At 45.9% G+C, this 23,013-nt stretch overlaps 1 protein-coding gene across 3 annotated transcripts in view; it reads left to right on the forward strand.

Moving 5' to 3' along the window:
* Positions 1-239: 239 nt before the first annotated feature.
* The window catches only part of ANKLE2 (ankyrin repeat and LEM domain containing 2), a 112,775-nt gene continuing 90,001 nt past the window's right edge, over positions 240-23,013 (forward strand). Inside the window, exons 1-4 of one of the 3 annotated variants that reach the window (XM_077293369.1) lie at positions 240-396; positions 9,876-10,313; positions 12,914-13,108; positions 19,345-19,538. In XM_077293369.1, the coding sequence (XP_077149484.1) occupies positions 9,887-10,313; positions 12,914-13,108; positions 19,345-19,538 (816 nt within the window). In that variant the 5' untranslated portion in view covers positions 240-396; positions 9,876-9,886. Of the gene's footprint in view, positions 1,036-8,670; positions 8,845-9,875; positions 10,314-12,913; positions 13,109-19,344; positions 19,539-23,013 lie in introns of those variants that run through there. The other 2 variants (XM_077293368.1, XM_077293370.1) reach the window with 2 other exon arrangements.

Raw genomic sequence — 23,013 nt, forward strand, 5'->3', positions numbered from 1 at the left:
CCTGACAGGAGCCCATACAGTCTGTATCTACAATAATATATACCTGACAGGAGCCCGTACAGTCTGTATCTACAATAATATATACCTGACAGGAGCCCGTACAGTCTGTATCTTCAATAATATATACCTGACAGGAGCCCGTACAGTCTGTATCTACAATAATATATACCTGGCAGGGGCCCAGTCTGTATCTACAATAATACCGTATATACCAGGAAGGAGCCCATACACTCTAGGCTCAACCGTGTTGACGTGCTTATCAGTCCTCAGCCCGGCGCAGAGAAGACAGCCTCACGGTTGCCATGAGACGCCGGCGGGGTCCTGTCGGGCCGGACCGGAAGTGTCGCACGCACGTTGCGCTGTGGACTCGGGTGGATCCGACTTAAAGCGGAGGAGGTAGGGAGGACCCAAATTTGGAGTCGGTTTCGTGTGTGAGGCGGCGCTGAGGTGTTTGGCACAAGTCTGGTTGGTGGACAGTGCACGAGTGACACAGAGGGAAGAAGAGGCGTCCGGGCCGGGGAATCCACACACAGCACTGGCGGGATGGGGAGAGCGCGGTAGAAGCTTTATAAGGAGCACTAGGGCTGCACGATCCTCCGACATATGCAGGGGGGGCTGCGGAAGGACACACACTGGTGACCGCGCAGATAAGTAGTTCCAGAGGCGGCACGTAGGCTGGAGGCGCCGTACTGAGGGCCAGCCCGCCCAGATTAGAGCGGAGGGATCAGGAGGACTGCGGCGCCGCCTATGGGAGAACGTGTGGAGCGGTCGGGATAGCGCTCTGCGGAAAGTTGTACGGGACCATGTCTTTCTCCGAGCTCGTGTCCAAGTGGGACGCCTCCGTGGGCTTCTCCGAGCTCGTGTCCAAGTGGGACGCCTCCGTGGGCTTCTCCGAGCTCATGTCCGGGTGGGATGCTTCCGTGGGCTTCTCCGTGCTCGTGGCCTGTGTGATGGTGACTGTGGGTTGGCTCTACCGCCTGGTGGAGCGGAGACTCTGGAGACAGACCCCTGCGACCCCTGCCCCGGAGCTGCCAGGTGAGGAGCTGGGAGCTGGGGGGTTACTACATGGCGGTACCGCCTGCGCGGAGCTGTGTGGGAGTGAGGTTACTAACAGCGGTACCGCCTGCACGGAGCTGTGTGGGGAGGGGGGGTTACTACATGGCGGTACCGCCTGCGCGGAGCTGTGTGGGGAGGGGGGTTTACTACATGGCGGTACCGCCTGCACGGAGCTGTGTGGGAGTGAGGTTACTAACAGCGGTACCGCCTGCACGGAGCTGTGTGGGGAGGGGGGGTTACTACATGGCGGTACCGCCTGCGCGGAGCTGTGTGGGGAGGGGGGTTTACTACATGGCGGTACCGCCTGCGCGGAGCTGTGTGGGAGTGAGGTTACTAACAGCGGTACCGCCTGCACGGAGCTGTGTGTGTGTGTGGGGGGAGGTTACTACATGGTGGTACCACCTGCGCGGAGCTGTGTGGCGAGGGGGGGTTACTAACAGCGGTACCGCCTGCGCGGAGCTGTGTGGGGAGGGGGGGTTTACTACATGGCGGTACCGCCTGCGCAGAGCTGTGTGGGGAGGGGGGGTTACTACATGGCGGTTACGCCTGCGCAGAGCTGTGTGGGAGGGTGGTTACTAACAGCGGTACCGCCTGCGCGGAGCTATGTGTGGAGGGGGGGTTTACTACATGGCGGTACCGCCTGCGTGGAGCTGTGTGTGTGTGGGGGGTTACTACATGGTGGTACCGCCTGCGCGGAGCTGTGTGGGGAGGGGGGTTTACTACATGGCGGTACTGCCTGCTCGGAGCTGTGTGGGGAGGGGAGATACTACATGGCGGTGCTGCCTGCGCAGAGCTGTGTGGGAGGGTGGTTACTAACAGCGGTACCGCCTGCGTGGAGCTGTGTGGGGAGGGGGGGTTACTACATGGCGGTACCACCTGTGCGGAGCTGTGGGGGGAGGGGGGTTTACTACATGGTGGTACCGCCTGCGCGGAGCTGTGTGGGGAAGGGGGGTTACTACATGGCGGTACTGTTTCCTCGGAGCTGTGTGGGGAGGGGAGATACTACATGGCGGTACCGCCTGCGCGGAGCTGTGTGTGGGGGGGTTTACTACAGTCATGGACAAAAATTTTGAGAATGAGACAAATATTAATTTTTCTAGAGTCTACTGCTTCATTTTTTCTAATGGCAATTTGCATATACTCCTGAATGTCAGAGTGATCAGCTTAACAGCAATTACTGTACTTGCAAAGTCAATATTTGCCCAGAATTGAACTTTAACCCCCAAAACACATTTCAACATCATTGCAGTCCTGCCTTAAAAGGAGCAGCTAACATCGTTTTAGTGATTGATCCATTAACACAGGTGTGGGTGTTGATGAGGACAGGGCTGGCGATCAATCAGTCATGATTAAGTAAGAATGACATCACTGGACACTTTAAAAGGAGGCTGGTGCTTGGTATCATTGTTTCTCTTCAGTTAACCATGGTTATCTCTAAAGAAACACGTGCAGCCATCATTGCACTGCACAAAAATGGCCTAACAGGGAAGAGTATCGCAGCTGCAAAGATTGTACCTCAGTCAACAATCTATCGCATCATCAAGAACTTCAAGGAGAGCGCTTCCATTGTTGTCAAAAAGGCTCCAGGGTGCCCAAGAAAGACCAGCAAGCGCCAGGACCGTATCTTAAAACTGTTTCCGCTGCGGGATCGGACTACCAGCAATGCCGAGCTTGCTCGGGAATGGCAGCAGGCTGGTGTGAGTGCTTCTGCACGCACTGTGAGGCGGAGACACTTTGAGCAAGGCCTGGTTTCAAGGAGGGCAGCAAAGAAGCCACTTCTCTCCAGAAAAAACATCAGGGACCGACTGATATTCTGCAAAAGGTACAGGGAGTGGACTACTGAGGACTGGGGCAAAGTCATTTTCTCTGATGAATCCCCTTTTCGATTGTTTGGGACATCTGGAAAACAGCTTATTCGGAGAAGAAGAGGTGAGCGCTAACCACCAGTCTTGTCTCATGCCAACTGTAAAGCATCCTGAAACCATTCATGTGTGGGGTTGCTTCTCAGCCAAGGGAATCGGCTCACTCACAGTCTTGCCTAAAAACACAGCCATGAATAAAGAATGGTACCAGAATGTCCTCCAAGAGCAACTTCTCCCAACCGTCCAAGAGCAGTTTGGCGCCCAACAATGCCTTTCCAGCATGATGGAGCACCTTGCCATAAAGCAAAGGTGATAACTAAATGGCTCATGGAACAAAACATAGAGATTTTGGGTCCATGGCCTGGAAACTCCTCAGATCTTAATCCCATTGAGAACTTGTGGTCAATCATCAAGAGACGGGTGGTCAAACAAAAACCAACAAATTCTGGCAAAATGCAAGCATTGATTATGCAAGAATGGACTGCTATCAGTCAGGATTTGGTCCAGAAGTTGATTGAGAGCATGCCAGGGAGAATTGCAGAGGTCTTGAAGAAGGGTTAACACTGCAAATATTGACTTGCTGCATTAACTCATTCTAACTGTCAATATAACCTATTGGTACTCATAATATGATTGCAATTATATTTCTGTATGTGATATAAACATCAGACAAACACTAATAAAAACCAGAGGGCAGCAGATCATGTGAAAATATAATTTTGGTGTCATTCTCAAAACTTTTTGCCATGACTGTACATGGTGGAACTGCCTGCTCGGAGCTGTGTGGGGAGGAGAGATACTACATGGCGGTTCTGCCTGCGCAGAGCTGTGTGGGAGGGTGGTTACTAACAGCGGTACCGCCTGCGCGGAGCTGTGTGGGGAGGGAGGGTACTATAAGGCGGTACTGCCTGCGCGGAGCTGTGTGGGGAGGAGGGGGTTACTCCATGGCGGTACCGCCTGCGCGGAGCTGTGTGTGAGAGGGGGGTTACTACATGGCGGTACCGCCTGCGCAGAGCTGTGTGTGGGAGGGGGGTTACTACATGGCGGTACCGCCTGCGTGGCTGTGTGTGGGAGGGGGGTTTACTACATGGCGGTACCGCCTGCTCGGAGCTGTGTGTGGGAGGGGGGTTACTACATGGCGGTACCGCCTGTGTGGGGAGGGGGGTTACTAACAGCGGTACCGCCTGTGCGGAGCTCTGATGCGTCATGTGCCTGCAGAGTGCACCCACTGTCGTTACAAGGGCGGACCACCGTGTACTACTAAGACTAATGGTTACATATAGCCGCAACCATACCAGAGTATGCCATGCCTGCTTCCATCTAATGGGTACCGGGCTGCTCTACTTATGTTGGAGGCATTGGGCACGATATTTATTTAGTTTTACTGCTTCTTTTCGCCATGTAATGAATAAAAGTATCCAGGAATTACGGTACATTCTCACCGAGTGTCTGCTGCAGAGCGCCATCACACCCAGATCTGCTCTAACGGTGACTTGTCACTATAAAAGTAGTGTTTAACACTGCTACAGAAACTCATCAGAATAGACCTACACCTACTCTTAGGGGCCAATTTCCCCTGTTACACCCCCACTACATTTCAAAAGTGGACATTAAACACATTATTCTCCCCCATACAACTTTTATGACCTTTTGGGAGGGCAAATTATGTCAGTGGGAACTTGTTGCATAATTCGTCTGCCTGAGCCCTTGTTGGTATATATCAGGCATGCCCTGTTATTGCAGATATGTATGTTTCACCATGAAACGCTGTGACACTTGTCTGTGTTATGTTACTGCCAGCTTCATCTTCATCAGTCAGGCCCACACTTGTCTGTCATGTAAAGCAGGCAAGGACATGTCTCCATGATTTATTTATTTTTTTTCCTTGACACATAATATATATTAACATACGTGCATTACATAATATCAGGAAGAGGACGTATTCTACATGACTAATAACATGAACACTTTAGTTTTGTGCGAAACGCGAGCATTTAAAAAACAATGAATTGATTTCTACTTTTGTAGCACAAAAAAAAAAAAATGTAAACAAAATATATTAAGTAGACAATCTCGTATATAGATCCACGTCTGTAAAAGAACATGAAAGATTACTAGCCTTAAAAGGGATTCTCCAATACTTAGAAAAACCCTTCTTTAAAGGGGTTTCCACTTCCAGAAAACAATTATTTTCAGGTTGTGTTAAAAAAAAAAAAAAAAAAAAATATCTGCTCACCTTCCCCTGGTTTAACTTTGAGGCTATGTGCACACGCTGCGGACTTTGCTGCTGATCCACAGCAGATTGGACGCTGCAGATTGGCAGCTGTTTTCCATGCGTTGCACAGTACCATGTAAACCTATGGAAAACAAGATCCGTAGTGCACATGCTGCGGAAAAAAACGTGCGGAAATGCTGTGTTGATAATTCCGCAGCATGTCAATTCTTTGTGCGGATTCTGCTGCGGTTTTACCTGCTCCATAATAGGCAGGTGGAATCCGCACAAAAACCGCGATAATTCTGCAGTAAATCTGCAGAAAATCCGCAGAGATCCTACCTACGTGTGCACATACCCTGAGTCTCCTGCAGAACTCCTGTGCCTGGCATTGTCTGCCTCACATCTGTGAACTGAGCAACTTCTTTAGTCTACTTCACCAGACCCGCTGAGCAGTTATTGGCTACAGTGCTGTTGACATGACATCAGTGCTGGGGAACAGTGAAAGAGACAATGCTCTGGACCTGGGGAGGGTGAGGAAAAAATGGTGTGTTTCTTTAAACTGCTCCTAAATGCTGTAAAGTCCTGAGTAAAAAAAAAACCTTATGCTTCCATCCTAATTTGGCTCTGGGTCTCCTAGCTCTTATGTTTTTTTTGTCTCACGAGTGCTGCAGCAGTGTCTGCTTACCGGCTGCAGTGCTCGTGGTGTTTTGTGGCATCGCTGAGAAGATACCAGTGTGGGAAGTGAACTGGGCTTTTTATGTTCTATACTTTTTCTTATTGATGCTGTATCATTATCATTTTTTTTTTTTTTTTTTTTTTTTTTTTTACTGCTCGATTTGGCCTTACATGTAAGACTAAATGTCTTTGTCCAGTTTAGGGGGAAGTCAATTTGCAGCTATCCATCCAATGTAATATAATCCCATGTATAAAATAAATGTAAAAATACACACTATTCTAGTTTTTCTGCTGTGGAAAATGTTCTCTTGGCCTCTGAATAGTGCATACTTTTAACATCTGTGCTTTGGCATAATCCTCGTACTTGCAATGCAGGAATGGTTTACTCTTCCGAAGTATGACTCAGCCAGAGTTCTCTATTTTTAAATACCGCAAGTTGTCATGGCAGACACCCCAAAATCTGTATTAGGAACTTTATACTATTTAAAACGAACCTGTCAGCTGGTTTGACCTATATGAGAAGACCACCAAGTTTGAGGCCTGATATACAGCATTCTAATATGCTGTGTTTATGCCCCCCCAACCCGACCTGCAAGACAAGAAAACCACCTTTTATACTCACCGCTGACTCTTTGAACCTTCCCAGCGCATGCACGTTGCAGTACTTTGCTCTGCCCTAGTCAGGGCAGAGAAGTTCGCCTGCGCAGGAGCTCAATGTCGGGGAGACTGTGCATGACGTAGGGACGTGTCATCCACACGAAAGGAGGACGGCATCAAAAGAAGGGAAGTGCTGGACCCTGACCAGCGATACCCCTCTGACCACCCCGCAGGTGACTATAATGAAAGGTCTTTTTCTTCTCTTGCAGGTTGGGTTGTGGCAATATATACAGCATTATAGAATGCTGTATATCAGGCCTGAAAGCTGGTGGCTGTTTCTCATCTCAGTCAAACCTGATGACAGGTTCCCTTTAAGATGGTACTGTTTTTGTATGTTTACTTACCGGCAAATCATTTTGGAAAATGCTGGAAAGCCTCCTACCCCTCCTGAAGGGACTGAGCTAATCGGTTTTAGCGTGGTGTGCTGCAGAAGTCAGTCCTCTTGCCCAGCTTCGTTGCTTTATTTTAGATTGTCCACCACCCCCTTTTCCCTCTCTTGCTCGGAAACTGAGAGGACACCACCTCCCTGCATATCTCTCAGAGAAGGGAAGTATGTGCAATAGTTTTCTATTTCTTGGAGCATGAACAGTGTGAACAGGGCAAGTAATAATTTTTCCCCCTTCCCACCAGCTATGGGGTCCACCCAGTGTTGCCAGCTTTGACCCTCCCCAGTTTTCCAGTGTACTCCCCTATCCGAGGAAAAGGCATTGATGACTCTGCTAGCACATCGTGAGTGCTGAAGGCAGTATGACTGCATGTTTAGATTCTCATGAATCCTCCTCCTTGGCCACCTCTGCTTTAGTCTTTGCCCCCATGACAGCAGAGACTTAAGTAGGGTTACCTGTAGTATAGAAACTGTTCTTCAGGGTGCCCCTACTTGGTTTGTGTTAAAGAATTGAGGCTTTTGAACCTATATCTTAACCCCCCCTCCCCCCAAGATTTGGCTTTGGCCTTTCCCAGCAATAGTAGTTTAAGGCATGTCTGAGCAGGCCCCGTCCTCCCTACCCTCATACTAGGACCACTGTTTTACAGCTGTGGAGACCAGTAGTGGCCCCTCATTTCCAATAGTAATTTCACTCCTCTCCAGGAGCGTAGGTTCCCCCTGCTAGGTGTGCCCCTCTGTGACACAAATGCTTTTACTGTACATTTGCCCCACAGGATTTTTTTTAGGTGTGGGGGATGTAGAGAGGATGGACTTGTTACCCTGCTTCCTGTTGGCTGGTGGAGCCCCATTGGTCGCGATTCGACAGCCCAGAATTTCCACATCCTGAGACACAACTTCGGTAGCTAACATGGCACTCACTCTCTAGAGGCAGTTATCACGATAGCTGTGGATTACACAGATGGAGGCAACAGGCAATCTGCTTCCAGTCCATAATAAAATCTATTCTGACAATGTGCGCCATTTCTTTTTTTTTTCTTTTTCTTTTCCTGTGCATTTCCCCATAGCCAGTAACTGTTGTTAAGACAGCCATAGTAAGCAACTACAAACAGTGGTATTAAGTGTTTACCTAGCTGTTTATACTTGTAACCACTCCAAAATGAGTAATTCCCCCCCCCCCCCCTTCTTCCTCCCGGGCAAACCTGAATATTATTCAATATGCTCTGCCTATCAGGGCATCATCTGTATATAAATTGTGTGTTGCATGGACTGTCTACCAAGACATGTCTACATAAAGCCTGCTTGTTCTGCCCACTAGTGCAGTATGTGTATAGAGTCTGTATATTCTGCCCACATGGGCTATAGCTGCAGAAAACCAGCATGACTTGTCCACCAAATCAGTATCTGTACAGCCTGTATATTCTGGACATGTGCATAGAACTGATATTTTCTGCCTAAGGCAATGTCTGCATAGATTCTTTATTTTTTTTGTTCTTAAGCTTTTTTTTCTTTTTTCCTTCTGCATAAGGCCAGTATACTTTGCAAAACCTTTTTATTCTGCCCATTAGGATAGTGGTTCCCTAGAACCTGTGCAGTTAAGCAAGTTGAAGATTAAATGATTTCTAAAAGGGCTAAAGTTAAAGATGACACATTTCCTTAGTATTTTGGGGAAAGTCATTTTATTTTATTTTTTGCATTTTAAAATTGACCACGGTTTCAGACCTTAATTGACCTGTTGGGGTTATGGATTGTTGACTATCATCATTAGAAAAGGCTAGGTGATGCAAATTTCCCAGCTTACTAAAAAGCCATCCTCTCTTTGTGCCAAAAAACAGCAGCCATGGGTTCTGAAAATGATAAAAGCAGGAGAAGGCTATAAGAAGATAGCACAGCATTTTCAAGTTGCTCTTTCCTCCATTAGAAATGTAAAGAAGAATTGGCAGTTAACAGAAACAGTGGAGATCAAGATAATGTCTGGAAAACCAAGCAAAATTTCAGTGAGTGACTGAGTTTTTCATTCATTTAGCTGTGCCTACATTCCTGGAAGTTTCATGCTTTAACAATGCCAAAGTCAAAATCCCTGACAGGACAGGCCAGGCAAGATGCCAGACCACTTTCTTCTTGCTTCCCTTAGCTGTAGCAGTACAGATAGGTTAATGCTCTGCAGTGTTACATTTCAGGTTAACCAGAGACAGCTGCTCTCATTTTTCCTCTATAGTGCCATGCTATTTCACATGATTTACTGTGACTGATTCACTGCGCCTGTGCAGAAGATCAATGCAGACACTGCCCATAGGAGGGCGGACAGGGTTTGCATAACTGCGCACATGTATAGCGCATACGTGGGATTACAGCACCGAACAGGTCAGTGTGACACTGATGGGATTGGTGTACCATTATAATGTAGTTAGAAGGCAGTGATTTCTTCCAGGCACTGGAGCCTGGAAGAAATCTTTACCGTATAACAGAAGTGAATTTCTCAAGATCTACACCGCAATAATGAGGCATACAGGTAAGACTGGTTAAACAATTCTATTTGGAAGTCTTCAAACAGGCTGGACAGACATCTGTGTGGGATGATTTAGTAAATCCTGCTTTGAGCAGGGGGTTGGACCAGATGACCCAGTAGGTCTCTTCCAACTCTACCATTCTATGATTGTATGATTACCTGTATGCCATAGTAATAGATCAAACTTGTTCAGGGGGTGACAGATTCCCTTTATTTGTATGCACAGGATAGATTGAATTTCCACAGATCTTCAATTTAAAGGTTGCTGAAAATTTCTGTGCAGCGTGGAATCCACAGCAGGTCAATTTATCTTGCAGAATGTTTGACACTTTGCTGCGGATTTTGTTGTAGATCTAATACACATTATGCTCTTTGTATTGCAGAATTTATATGTACTTTATACTTAACTGTGGGTGAGATGCAATGTCTACATTCTATATATGATCTAACATAATCTTTCTTGCATTGTGTTGGTGTACATATATTAACGTTTTCTTAACCTGAACTTGTAAATTGTAGCTAAACAGACTATGGAGAAGATTTTGAGCAATTTAAAGCTGCTAGATCCAGATGAGCTACGAGAAGAGATATTAAAGGCAGGATTAAAGTGTGGGCCTATCACATTGACAACTAGATATTTGTTTGAGAAGAAACTCGCTCGCACCCTACTGGAACAGCAAGGCTTTGAGGTGGAGACCTCCAGCTCAAATGATGGGATAGCTACATCCACTAATCAACAAAAGGCGTATTGTGATCTGCAGGCCAAGTATTCTGAAGACAGGGACTTTGGTTACGGTGTAGGTTTAAACCCTCCAACAGAAGACTCCATTTCCAAAAAAGACTTTGCAGCCAGTGAGCGTTCAGGAGCTGCTCACTTCTCCACGGATTCCTATTCTAATGGCCCACCTGTGTACTATGCTGTCTGCCCGTTGTGTGAGGACACCCCAGATAGGACTGGTAAGTTACTTAGCTTTTGACTTGGGGCTGAAATAACTTATGATGCTCAATAAGCGGGTACGCTCATCATTTTTAACCATTTTATATGTAAAAAATGCTGCAAGAACATAGATGTAGATGGATTATGATTGCCGGTCATATTACTCTAGTACAGTGTATGTAGTACAGCCTTTTACGGGTTCACATGACTATAAGATTAAAAAGGGGCTTTTTCCTAATGAATCTTCACACTCAACCCCTTGCTGACATCGGACACAATCCATCTATGTGCCCTGGGCCTATTTGACCATGGACGGATCATTACATCATGGCGATAAGCCGCGATCACCCCGGGGTGTCAGCTGATTCTGACACTTGGCACTAGGTGCCTGGAGTGGTCACAGACCGCTCCTGCCACTTTAACCCCCGAAATGCTGCGATCGAACACTATCACAGCATTTCGGAAACCAGCAGAGGGCTAACTGCCCCCTCTGTCTTTGGATCGGAGACCCTGCTGAGTGACACGGGGACCCGATGTCGTCATGACGACATCCGGGCCACCATACCTAGAAAACGTGCTGATCGTGCCCAGTGCATGATAGCCAAGTTTCTGTCAGTGCAGATCTGACAGTTTCTATAGCATGCAGATGCTGCTATATCTCCATGCTATAGAAACGATCAGCCTGCAAAAAATAATAGTCCCATAGTGGGACAAAGTTAAAAAAAAAAAAAAAGTTAGAAAATGTAAAACAACATTTTTAAATACCGTATTTTCCGGCGTATAAGACGACTTTTTAACCCCTAAAAATTGTCCCAAAAGTCAGGGGTCGTCTTATACGCCGGGTACGGCGTGTGCAGGGAGCGATCCTGGATGTTCCCACGGTCTGAAGGAGCGAAAACTCTCCTTCAGGCCCTGGGATCCATATTCATGTAAAAAATAAAGAATAAAAATAAAAAATATGGATATACTCACCCCTCCGAGAAGCCTGGCTGTCACCGCTGCAAGCGTCTGCCTCCGTTCCTAAGAATTGCAGAGCGTGAAGGACCTTCGATGATGTCGCGGTCAGGTGACCGGTCACATGAGCGGTCAAGGACCAATTACAAGACCGTGACGTCATCGTAGGTCCTTCACGCTCTGCAATTCTTAGGAACGGAGGCAGACGCTTGCAGCGGTGACAGCCAGGCTTCTCGGAGGGGTGAGTATATCCATATTTTTTTTTTTTTATTCTTTGTTTTTTACATGAATATGGATCCCAGGGCCTGAAGGAGAGTCTCCTCTCCTCCAGACCCTGGGAACCACACGCCGTATAAGATGACTGGGCGTATAAGATGACCCCCGTCTTATACAGCAGGCATATCCCAAATTCCATATTTTATATGGAAAAGTTGGGGGTCGTCTTATACACCCAGTCGTCTTATACACCAGAAAATACGGTAGTTGTAAAAATATAAACACACAGGGGCTCTCCAAACGCGATATTGGCGCCAACGCCAAAGATTGGAGCTAACTTTTCATTCAAAAAGTCAAATGGCGCTCCTTCCCTTCCGAGCAGTGTCGTGGTTCCCCCCCACATATGGGATATCGGCGTACTCGGGACAAATTGGACAACAACTTTCGGGGTCCAGTTTCTCCTTTTACCCTTTGGTAAAATAAAAAAAATTGTTGCTAAAAGATAATTTTTGTGACTAAAAAGTTAAATGTTCATTTTTTCCTTCCATGTTGCTTCCGCTGCTGTGAAACACCTGAAGGGTTAATAAACTTCTTGAATGTGGTTTTGAGCACCTTGAGGGGTGCAGTTTTTAGAATGGTGTCACTTTTGGGTATTTTCAGCCATATAGACCCCTCAAACTAACTTCAAATGTGAGGTGTTCCCTAAAAAAAAAAAAAAAAAAAAAAGTTTTGTAATTTTTGCTGTAAAAATGAGAAATCGCTGGTCAAATTTTAACCCTTATAACTTCCTAGCAAAAAAAAAAATGTTTCTAAAATTGTGCTGATGTAAAGTAGACATGTGGGTAATGTTTATTAACTATTTTGTGTCCCATAACTCTGGTTTAACGGAATAGATTCAAAATTTGTAAATTGTGAAAATTTTCACCAAATTTCCATTTTGCTCACGAATAATCGCAAAAATTATCGACCTAAATTTACCACTAATATGAAGCCCAATATGTCACGAAAAACAGTCTAAGAATCGCTACGATCCGTTGAAGCGTTCCGGAGTTATTACCTCATAAAGGGACACTGGTCAGAATTGCAAAAAATGGCCAGGTCATTAAGGTCAAAATAGGCTGGGTCATGAAGGGGTTAAGTTAGAGCAGTCAGTTAATTAAGATGTGGAAATGGAAAATGAGTAGGGTGAAAATGCACTGCTAGGTAATGCCAAGTGTGGACCAAGTTTCTTGATAAAATATATGAGCAAAGAATAATTGGCAGTGTGAATAAATGCAGTATACAATTAATAAGGAAGCTAAAGGTATGTGTTTATTTTTGTTTGTTTTTTTTAGTCCCCCAACAAGGCGCTGTACTTGGTTTGAATAGTCAGTTTGTGGCAATAAAATGCCATTAATGAGGTCATTGCTTGCTACTTGAGACTAATTTACAACCCTGCTTCTTGTTTCAGAAAAGATCCACATTTACACTGACCAAAAGGAAGCCCTGCAGGTTGTGAAAATGCTGAAAGGCTCTCGGTTCAAATCATTCCAGTCAAGAGAAGATGCAGAAAAGTTTGCTACAGGCATTTGTGACTATTATCCATCACCCAGCAAATCCTCTCTTTCCTTGTCACCGGTTAAACTCGCTTCTGGTCTTCTTAGAGGTAGTAGGCTGTGTCCATTGGTACAGAGCTCTGAGTTTGTGTATGAGTAAATGAAATATAGATTGGGGTTTGAAGGGGTGGTCTGATAGTAAGGCTATGTGCACACGTTGCGGATTCGGCTTAGGAATTTCTGGTGCGGATTCTGCCTCTCCTGGCAGAAAACGCACCTGCGTTTTTTTGTGCGGTTCCGCAGCGTTTTTGTGCGTTTTTGCTGCGGTTTTCTTGCGGATTTGCTGCATTTTTTTACCCCTGCGGTTTTCTATAATGGAATGGGTACAAAAACGCTGCAGATTCACAAAAAATAAGTGACATGCTACTTCTTTTAAACCGCAGCGTTTCCGCAGCGGATTTTCCGCAACGTGTGCACAGCATTTTTTTTTTCTCATTGATTTACATTGTACTGTAAATCAATTGCGGATCTGCAGCGTTTCTGCACTGCAAAAAACGCTGCGCATCCGCAGACAATCCGCAACGTGTGCACATAGCCTTAAATTGATTTTAATCCGAAGGGCAGAGACAGACTGCTGTATTTCTCGTGTGAGAATCTCATGGTGAACATCGTACTGACTGTCTGCGCTTCCTGACCTGAGCTTGACAGCTGCATAGAAATGCATCATACTGTCTTGCTCAGGTCAGGAGACGTGCCAGTCCAGTCCATGCAGTGTGGTGCGATTCTCGCACGAGAAATACGGCTGTCTGTCTCTGCCCTAAATGTCTAAATTCGTAATCTAATCATTATTCTAATATACACTCATTAAAAAGTCCCTACTGTTTCTTCTCTACCTTTTTTTTTTTTTTTTTTTTTTTTTTTTTATTTCATTTTTGATGACCATTCCTTTCAGAGGCCTCCGTGCATGCGGGGATTAACAGAACTTCATCAGGGGTCGCAGCTTCTGTCCACACTCTGAAACGAAGTGTCATCTGTGACCGGAATTTCAGGGGCTGGGCTAGTCACTACTCTACAGAGCATGTGCCTGTTGTCAATTCCTACTTGTGCTCAATAGGTGATCCCTGCTCACAGTGCAGGAAAGATGGAATAGTAGGGACTTTCTAATTCTTTAAACATTTAGAATTAGAATATATTTACATTTTGATCTGAACAATTTAAAAGGTGGTGAGGGATATGAACGTGGTAATGAAAATGGTTAATGTGTTTGTTATAATGGTTGAGTTGTTGCAGTCAAATGCTTAGGGCTGCTATGTGAGCAGCTAATTGAAACTAACTATCCCCCAGTAGCTCAAACATTGTGTCTTATAGATTAATTAGGAAATAGCTGTCAAATCTAGAAAATCTAACGGTCCAACAGATTTTTTCCACCTGCTCCCTTGCTAGCTTGTACAGTGGGGAAAATAAGTGTTTGATACCCTACCAATTTTTAAGTTTGTATGATTTTTAAATTATTTACCATATATACTCGAGTATAAGCTGACCCAAGTATAAGCCTAGGGTGGGAAATGCAGCAGCTACTGGTAAATTTCAATAATTAAAAATAGATACCAATAAATGTAAAATTGAGACCTCAGTAGGTTGTGTTTTGAATATCCATATTGAATCAGGCGCCCCATAAGATGCTCCATACAAAATACACCCCATATAATGCTCCATAAAGTTTATGACAAGCCCCATAAGATGCTTCATACAAAAATATGGGCAATATAATGCTGCACAAAGGTTGTTTATGGCCCAATAAGATGCTCCATAGAAACATTTGCCCCATACAATGCTGCATAAAGGATGATTATGGCCCCATAAGATGCTCCATAGAAACATTTGCCCTATATAATGCTATAATGCTGCATAAAGGTTGATTATGGCCCCATAAGATGCTCCATAAAAACATTTGCCCCATATAATGCTGCATAAAGGTTGATTATGGCCCCATAAGATACTCCATAGAAACATTTGCCCCATATAATGCTGAATAAAGGTTGATTATGGCCCCATAAGATGCTCCATAGAAACATTTGCCCCATATGCTGCTGCTGCGATAAAAAATAATAAAAAAGACATACTCACTTCTTGTCCTCAGAAGGCGGGGACAGCGGTACTTGCAATATTCACATGTCCCCGTTCCACCGCTGTGCTCCGCTCCGTCTTCCGGCTTTCTGACTGTTCAGGCAGAGGGCACGCACTAACCGTGTCATCACGCCCTCTGACCTGAACGTCACAGCCAGAAGACTCGGAAGACGGAACCCGGTGGTGGAACGGGAGCAGGCGAATATCGCAATGCTCACCCTCCCTGGCGCGGACCCTGGCAGCTTCTCCGATGCGATGGGCGCCGACAGCTCTTCCTGTACTCAGCGGTCACTGGTACCACTTGTTAAAGTAGTGAATATGCGCTCCACTTCTATGGGAGTGGAGTCGCCTCCATATTCATTACTTTAATGAGCGGTACCATGTGACCGCTGAGTACAGGAAGAGCTGCCGGAGACCATCGGAGAAGCTGCCAGGGACCGCGCCGGGAGGGTGAGTATGATGTGACAGCTGCCGCTCCCCCGCCGACCCCCTGGGACAATGACTCGAGTGTAAGCCTTGAGGGGCACTTTCAGCCTTTAAAAAAAAAAAAAAAAGAAAAAAAAAATGGGCTGAAAATCTCGGCTTATATACGGTAGTTGCAATGTGATTTTCTTTTGTTTTTAGATTCTGTCTTGAAATGTACCAACGATAAAAATTACAGATCTCTCCATTCTTTTTAGGTGGGAAAGCTTGCAAAGTCGGCAGTCTATCAAATACTTACCGTATATACTCGAGTATAAGCCGAGATTTTCAGCCCAAATTTTTTGAAAAGGCTGAAAGTGCCCCTCTCGGCTTATACTCGAGTCATGATCGGTGGTGGGGTCGGCGGGTGAGCACTGTCATATACTTACCTAGTCCCGGCGATCCTGGCGCTCCCCCTGCCTGTCACACTGTCTTCGGTGCCGCAGCCTCTTCCCCTGAGCGGTCACGTGGGACCGCTCATTAGAGAAATGAATAGGCGGCTCCACCTCCCATAAAGGCGGAGCCGCCTATTCATTTCTCTAATGAAGCGGTGCCGGTGACCGCTGATAGAGAAAGAGGCTGCGGCACCGAAGACAGGCAGGGGGAAGGAGCGGGACGCCGGGAGCAGGTAAGTATGACATATTCACCTGTCCGCGTTCCACACGCCGGGCGTCGCGCCATCTTCCCGGCGTCTCTCTCTCTGCACTGACTGTTCAGGCAGAGGGCGCGATGACGCATATAGTGTGCGCCGCCCTCTGCCTGATCAGTCAGTGCGGAGAGACGCCGGGAAGATGGCGCCAAGGAGCTGCAAGCAAGACAGGTGAGTATGTTTTTTTTTTTTTTATTGCAGCAACAGCTATGGGGCAATAATGGACGGTGCAGAGCACTATATGGCACAGCTATGGGGCAATGGTGCAGAGCACTATATGGCACAGCTATGGGGCAATAACGGTGCAGAGCACTATATGGCACAGCTATGGGACAACGGTGCAGAGCACTATATGGCACAGCTATGGGACAACGGTGCAGAGCACTATATGGCACAGCTATGGGGCAATGGTGCAGAGCACTATATGGCACAGCTATGGGGCTATGGTGCAGAGCACTATATGGCACAGCTATGGGGCAATAACGGTGCAGAGCACTATATGGCACAGCTATGGGGCAATGGTGCAGAGCACTATATGGCACAGCTATGGGGCAATAATGGACGGTGCAGAGCACTATATGGCACAGCTATGGGGCAATGGTGCAGAGCACTATATGGCACAGCTATGGGGCAACGGTGCAGAGCACTATATGGCACAGCTATGGGGCAACGGTGCAGAGCATTATATATATATGGCACAGCTATGGGGCAACGGTGCAGAGCATTGTATATATGGCACAGCTTTATGTGGAGCATCTATGGGAAAAGAGAAAAGGGTCTCAAAAGCCAAAACACACTGACTCTTTAGCTGCAGGAAGCCCACAGACATACCATAGAAGTATTGTTTCTTTATCTTCATAATAATCATAGTTTACACAATCCATGATCGGGGAACATTGGCATCTGAGCGCCATATCCTACTGAATTATGGATATATCCAATTTGTGGTGTGTGTAATGTAATGCTTAAAGGGGTATTCCCATCTCCAAGATCCCTACCCAATGTGTTGTAATAGTAGTAGTAATAATATTAGCAGATGCCTCCAATAAGAGTATAGTTTCTAATACTGCTTGTCTTTCCTCATGTGCAAGCATTGCAGGACCTGATTACAGCCACCGATAAAGTGAGAGCTTTTTGCTAGTGGTCATAACCATAGATACCGAAGGTCCTGCAATGCTTGCCCATGAGGAAAGAGACATGGACAATCAGAAAAAACAATACTACATGTTTAATTGGAGTTATTTTGCTAATATTATTCTTACACCTACTACATATTGGGGATAGGATTTGGAGATGGGAATACCACTTAAACCCCTTCACCCCCGGAGCTGTTTTCGTTTTTCGCTCCCCTCCTTCCCAGAGCCATAACTTTTTTATTTTTCCGTCAATATGGCCATGTGAGGGCTTATTTTTTGCGGGACGAGATGTACTTTTGAACGATACCATTGGTTTTGCCATGCCATGTAACAGAAAACGGGAAAAAAATTCCAAGTGTGATGAAATTGCAATAAAGTGCAATCTCACACTGGTTTTTTGTTTGGCTTTTTTGCTAGGTTCACCAAATGCTAAAACTAACCTGCCATTATGATTCTCCAGGTCATTACGAGTTCATAGACACCTAACATGTCTAGGTTATTTTTTATCTAAGTAGTGAAAAAAAAATTCCAAAGTTTGCTAAAAATAAAACAACAAAAAGCTGCGGGATTTTCCGATACCCGTAGCGTCTCCAATTTTCATGATCTGGGGTCAGGTGAGGGCTTATTTTTTGCATGCCGAGCTGGCGTTTTTAATGATACCATTTTGGTGCAGATACATTCTTTTGATCGCCCGTTATTGCATTTTAATGCAATGTCGCGGCGACCAAAAAAAACGTAATTTTGGCGTTTTTGACTTTTTTTCTCGCTACGCCATTTAGCGGTCAGGTTAATCCTTTGTTTTTATAGATTGGACGATTCTGAATGCGGCGATACCAAATATGTGTATGTTTATTTTTTTTTAATTGTTTTATTTTGATTGGGGCGAAAGGGGGGTGATTTGAACTTTTATATATTTTTTTTATTTTTTTTGATATTTTTAAACACTTTTTTTTTTTTTTTTTAATTTTGGCATGCTTCAATAGCCTCCATAGGAGGCTAGAAGCATGCACAACTCGATCGGCTCTGCTACATAGAGGTGAAGTACAGATCACCTCTGTGTAGCAGAAATCCAGGTGTACTTTGAGCGCCGACCACAGGGTGGCGCTCAAAGCAATCGGCCATCAACCACCATAGAGGTCTCAAGGAGACCTCTGGTTGTTATGACAATGCACCGATGACCCCCGATCATGTGACGGGGGTCAGCGGTGCGAGCACGTGCGGCCGGGAGCGCTAGTTAAATGCCGCTGTCAGTACTTGACGGCGGCATTTAACTAGTTAATGGGCGCGGGCGGATCGCGATTCCGCTCGCGCTCATTGCGCGCACATGTCAGCTGTACAAAACAGCTGACATGTCGCGGCTTTAAGGTGGGCTCACCGCCGGAGCCCACCTTAAAGCAGGGGATCTGCCAGCTGACGTACTATTCCGTCAGCTGGCAGAAAGGGGTTAATGTATGTTCAGTAATATAGCCCCATGTTTTTCTAGGAGGTTCCTGGTTGAAGATATGAACCGCAATAGAAATAAAACTCTTAACACACTTCTGTATTGTATCCCTTTTTATTTTATACTGTTCATGTTTGTATGTGTCTTATTTAATCTTTTTGGGCTTTTTTTTTTTTTTTTTATTGTACCCCAACTCCTGAAGGAGGAACTTATAGTTTAGTTGTTGTGTATATCAGAGTGCAAAAAAAATGTATCTGCTGCCCATGAAAACACAGGTGTGCACGTGTCTTGTTGGCCTAACAAGCGGTGGCAGCGACACATATGATATGGATGTGTGAACTGGCTGTGGGGTGCGCTTGGCTCATTATCTGCCTATTCCGATAAGTGAGTGAGTGTGTGTGACAAGTGGAGAACCCCTCGTCTGTAGTATCCAAGTCATGGGCATTGTTTGTGACAAGATGATTAAGGTATTACTGTATGTTTAGGTTCGTAGAAGAGCTTTCAAAATTATTTCTTTATTTGAATGTGTAGATGGGTTGTCGGCTCCAGATGTAGAAAGCCTGAATAAAGAGAAGGCAAACTGCTTCAAAAGCCCTAGGACACAAGATTTGACAGCAAAACTGAGGAAGGCTGTAGAAAAAGGAGACCTTGCCACATTCTCTGATCTGATCTGGAGCAATCCTCGTTATCTTATAGGATCTGGGGACAATCCAACTGTTGTCCAGGTATTTGAGATTATAAATGAGGCCGGACAAAATGTGTACATATATAAAGTGTTAACTTTCTTGTGAACATCAAAAGATGTCTCATAATATAGGTTAAATGTGATACATCACTTAATTGTTAATTATCTGTTTATTTTTAATTGTAACGATTATTGTGTAGCATTAATGACCATAGGAATAAATGATATTGAATCACTCTTGAATATTAAAATGGCAGCTCCAAGAAGGAAAATTTGTGGCATGAAGTTGCAGGATCAATAGAAACGTTAATGATATGCAAATGATAACAAAAGAAAACCTATCAATCTATTCACTATTGAGTATACACACTTTATTTACCTTGGCATGCTATCAATGAGGTTACTAAAGAGGACCTTTCACCTAGTTTTTCATGGACACAGCATGTAATGGTGACTGCAGTATGATTAGTCAGCTTCTTAAGGTACCGTCACATTTAGCGACGCTGCAGCGATCTAGACAACGATGCCGATCACTGCAGCATCGCTGTTTCGTCGTTGTGTGGTCGCTGGAGAGCTGTCACACAGACCGCTCTCCAGCGACCAACGATGCCGGTCCCCGGGTAACCAGGGTAAACATCGGGTTACTAAGCGCAGGGCCGCGCTTAGTAACCCGATGTTTACCCTGGTTACCAGTGCTAATGTAAAAAAAACCAAACACTACATACTTACATTCCGGTGTCTGTCCCCCGGCGCTGTTCTTTCCTGCACTGACTGTGAGCGCCGGCCGGAAAGCAGAGCGGTGACGTCACCGCTGTAATCTGCTTTACGGCTGGCCGGCGCTGACAGTGCAGGAAAGCACAGCGCCGGGGGACAGACACCGGAATGTAAGTATGTAGTGTTTTTTTTTTACTCTTCGCCACGACAGCACCCCACTGGAGAGAGGGATCCGCCCCGCAGGAACAGGAAACCTATTGAGAAATAAAATGGGGCGGTCCGCCTCTCCTCCTCAGTTTAGGTTTCCTGTTCCTGCAGGAACGACAGGATTTCTATGAAGATAAAATACCTGGGCATGCAAGCCGCCTGTGCGGTGTCTTTTAAGAACGGCAGGGGCTGCAGTCCAGAGGCAGCGTCGGGGGAGATCCGTTTGATGGCTCCCTCCTCGCCTGACAGAAGCCCGGATGATGACCTGGTCCGGGTAGGGCCGCCGGGCATCATTTCCGAAGCAGGTGGCGATAGCAGGCGCCGGAATCCTCGCTGATCAGGTGAGGACAGCGTTCCGGAAGTGAGTCCGGGGCCCGGACTGCGCACGCGCCGACCACCACCAAGGATTTACCCGGAAGTATAGTTTGAACTTCCGGAGTATCCAAGCTGCGGCCGGCGGCGGGGGGAAGGTGCGGTCCTTGCGCATGCGCAATATGGAGGACGCTTAGGCGCCATATTTAAATCAAATGAGCGCCACTATCTGGCGATGTAAGATGTCATCCCCAGGTGCCATGGACCCTGAAACAGGAGACCAAGTACCCCCTGCCAAAGATCGTCCCAGCAAAGGATCTTCAGACACCGGTCATAAGAGCGGTTCGGTGGTCAGATCCAGGACAGGATCTCGGGCTTCTGATCCGGTATTATCAGCTTCACTGGGTGAGTGTGAGTGACTCTACCTATTAAGCTAATGCTATTTCCCCTCTCTCTCTCTCCTCCCTTCCCTCCTTCTCTCAGCGCACGGGTCAGGGTAAAAAACGTGAAAAAACAAAACATAAAGAATGTGCTCTATGTAGCCAGCCCCTACCCGACTCATACCCCAAAAAACTTTGTCAAGGCTGTATAACTGAAACCACACAAGGAGCGGCAATGTCCATTACGGACTTGCGTACCATTATCAGGGAAGAATTAAGAGCTATATCCCAAGATAAACCGCATAAAGCCAAACCCAAAATACCGACACCCTCGTCAAATTCAGACAGTGACCAGGTTGTGTGTTCAGACGCCTCCCTATCATCATCATCATCATCATCATCATCTTCATCGTCTGAAATTGAGGGACGTCCTTGCTTCCCGGTGGAAAGTGTGGACAATTTAGTGAAATCAATACGAGACACTATGGGGTGTGAAGAGACAAAAGGAGCACAAACCACGCAAGATATAATGTTTGCGGGTTTGGCAGAGAGAAAAAGGAGATGCTTTCCGGTCATACCGGCAGTAAAAGCGTTAATAAAAAGGGAGTGGGAAAAGCAAGATCAGAGAAGCTTTTTACCCTCATCGTCAAAACGAAAATACCCGTTTAGTGACGACGAGCTTCTCACATGGACAAAAGTCCCTAAAGTTGACGCTGCTGTAGCCTCTACCTCGAAGCAGTCAACTTTGCCTGTAGAAGATGCGGGACTGCTCTCGGATCCTCTGGATCGCAAAGCCGAGTCCTCCCTAAAAAGATCCTGGGAGGCAACTACGGGAATATTTAAGCCAGCAGTAGCAAGCACTTGCACAGCCAGATCAATGCTCATATGGATAGATCAATTGGACCAACAAATTGAGAATAAAACCCCAAGAGAGAAATTACGGGCAGCCATCCCCTTAATACGGGGTGCAGCAGCCTTTATGGCGGACGCATCCGCGGACTCCCTTCGGTTAGCGGCAAGGTCTGCAGGTCTGGTAAACAACGCAAGGCGTGCACTATGGATGAAAAGCTGGAAGGGCGATGCGCAGTCAAAATCGAAAATATGCGCCATCCCATGTGAGGGTGAGTTCCTCTTTGGCAAAACTCTAGATGACATACTAAAGAAGGCGAAAGACAGGAAAAAAGCTTTTCCTGACTCTTCCATTCCCTTTTATAGGAGAGCCTTCAAAAGGAGACCGTTTGGCAAAAGAAAGCAAACGGATAGGTCTACAACATGGACCGCTAAAGATGAAAAGCAGAGAGGTACCATGTTCAGAAGACCCAACCCCTCAAAAGATAACAAATACTGAGGATATACCAGTTGGGGGTAGACTGAAGTTTTTCACTACTCAATGGGAAAAGATAACATCTAGCTCGTGGGTTTTAAATATCATCCGAGATGGAATTAAATTAAAATTCTCTCGTGTCCCCCACGAGTCTTATATTATAACATCTTTCAGCTCGCCTATACAGCAACAGGCGTTAGAGCTTGAAATTCAAACCCTATTATCAAAACGGGTCCTAGTCCAAGTTCCGGTGGGACAGGAGGGTAGGAGGTTCTACTCTCCCCTATTCTTAATTTCTAAGCCCGACGGTTCTTTCAGGACAATCATTAACCTTAAAAAACTCAACTTATTTATCGAAAATTATACCTTTAAAATGGAGTCCATTAGATCCACCATAAAGCTCCTCTTCCCAAATTGTATGATGGCGGGCATTGATCTAAAGGATGCTTACTATCATCTCCCTATTCATGATAGATACCAAAAATTCCTCAGTGGCGGTAAAAATCAACAACGAGGTTCGTCACTTCCAGTATGCGGCTCTGCCCTTCGGCCTCTCAACAGCGCCGAGGATCTTCACC

This window comes from Ranitomeya variabilis, chromosome 1 (assembly GCF_051348905.1).
Source record: "Ranitomeya variabilis isolate aRanVar5 chromosome 1, aRanVar5.hap1, whole genome shotgun sequence".
NCBI lineage: Eukaryota > Metazoa > Chordata > Amphibia > Anura > Dendrobatidae > Ranitomeya > Ranitomeya variabilis.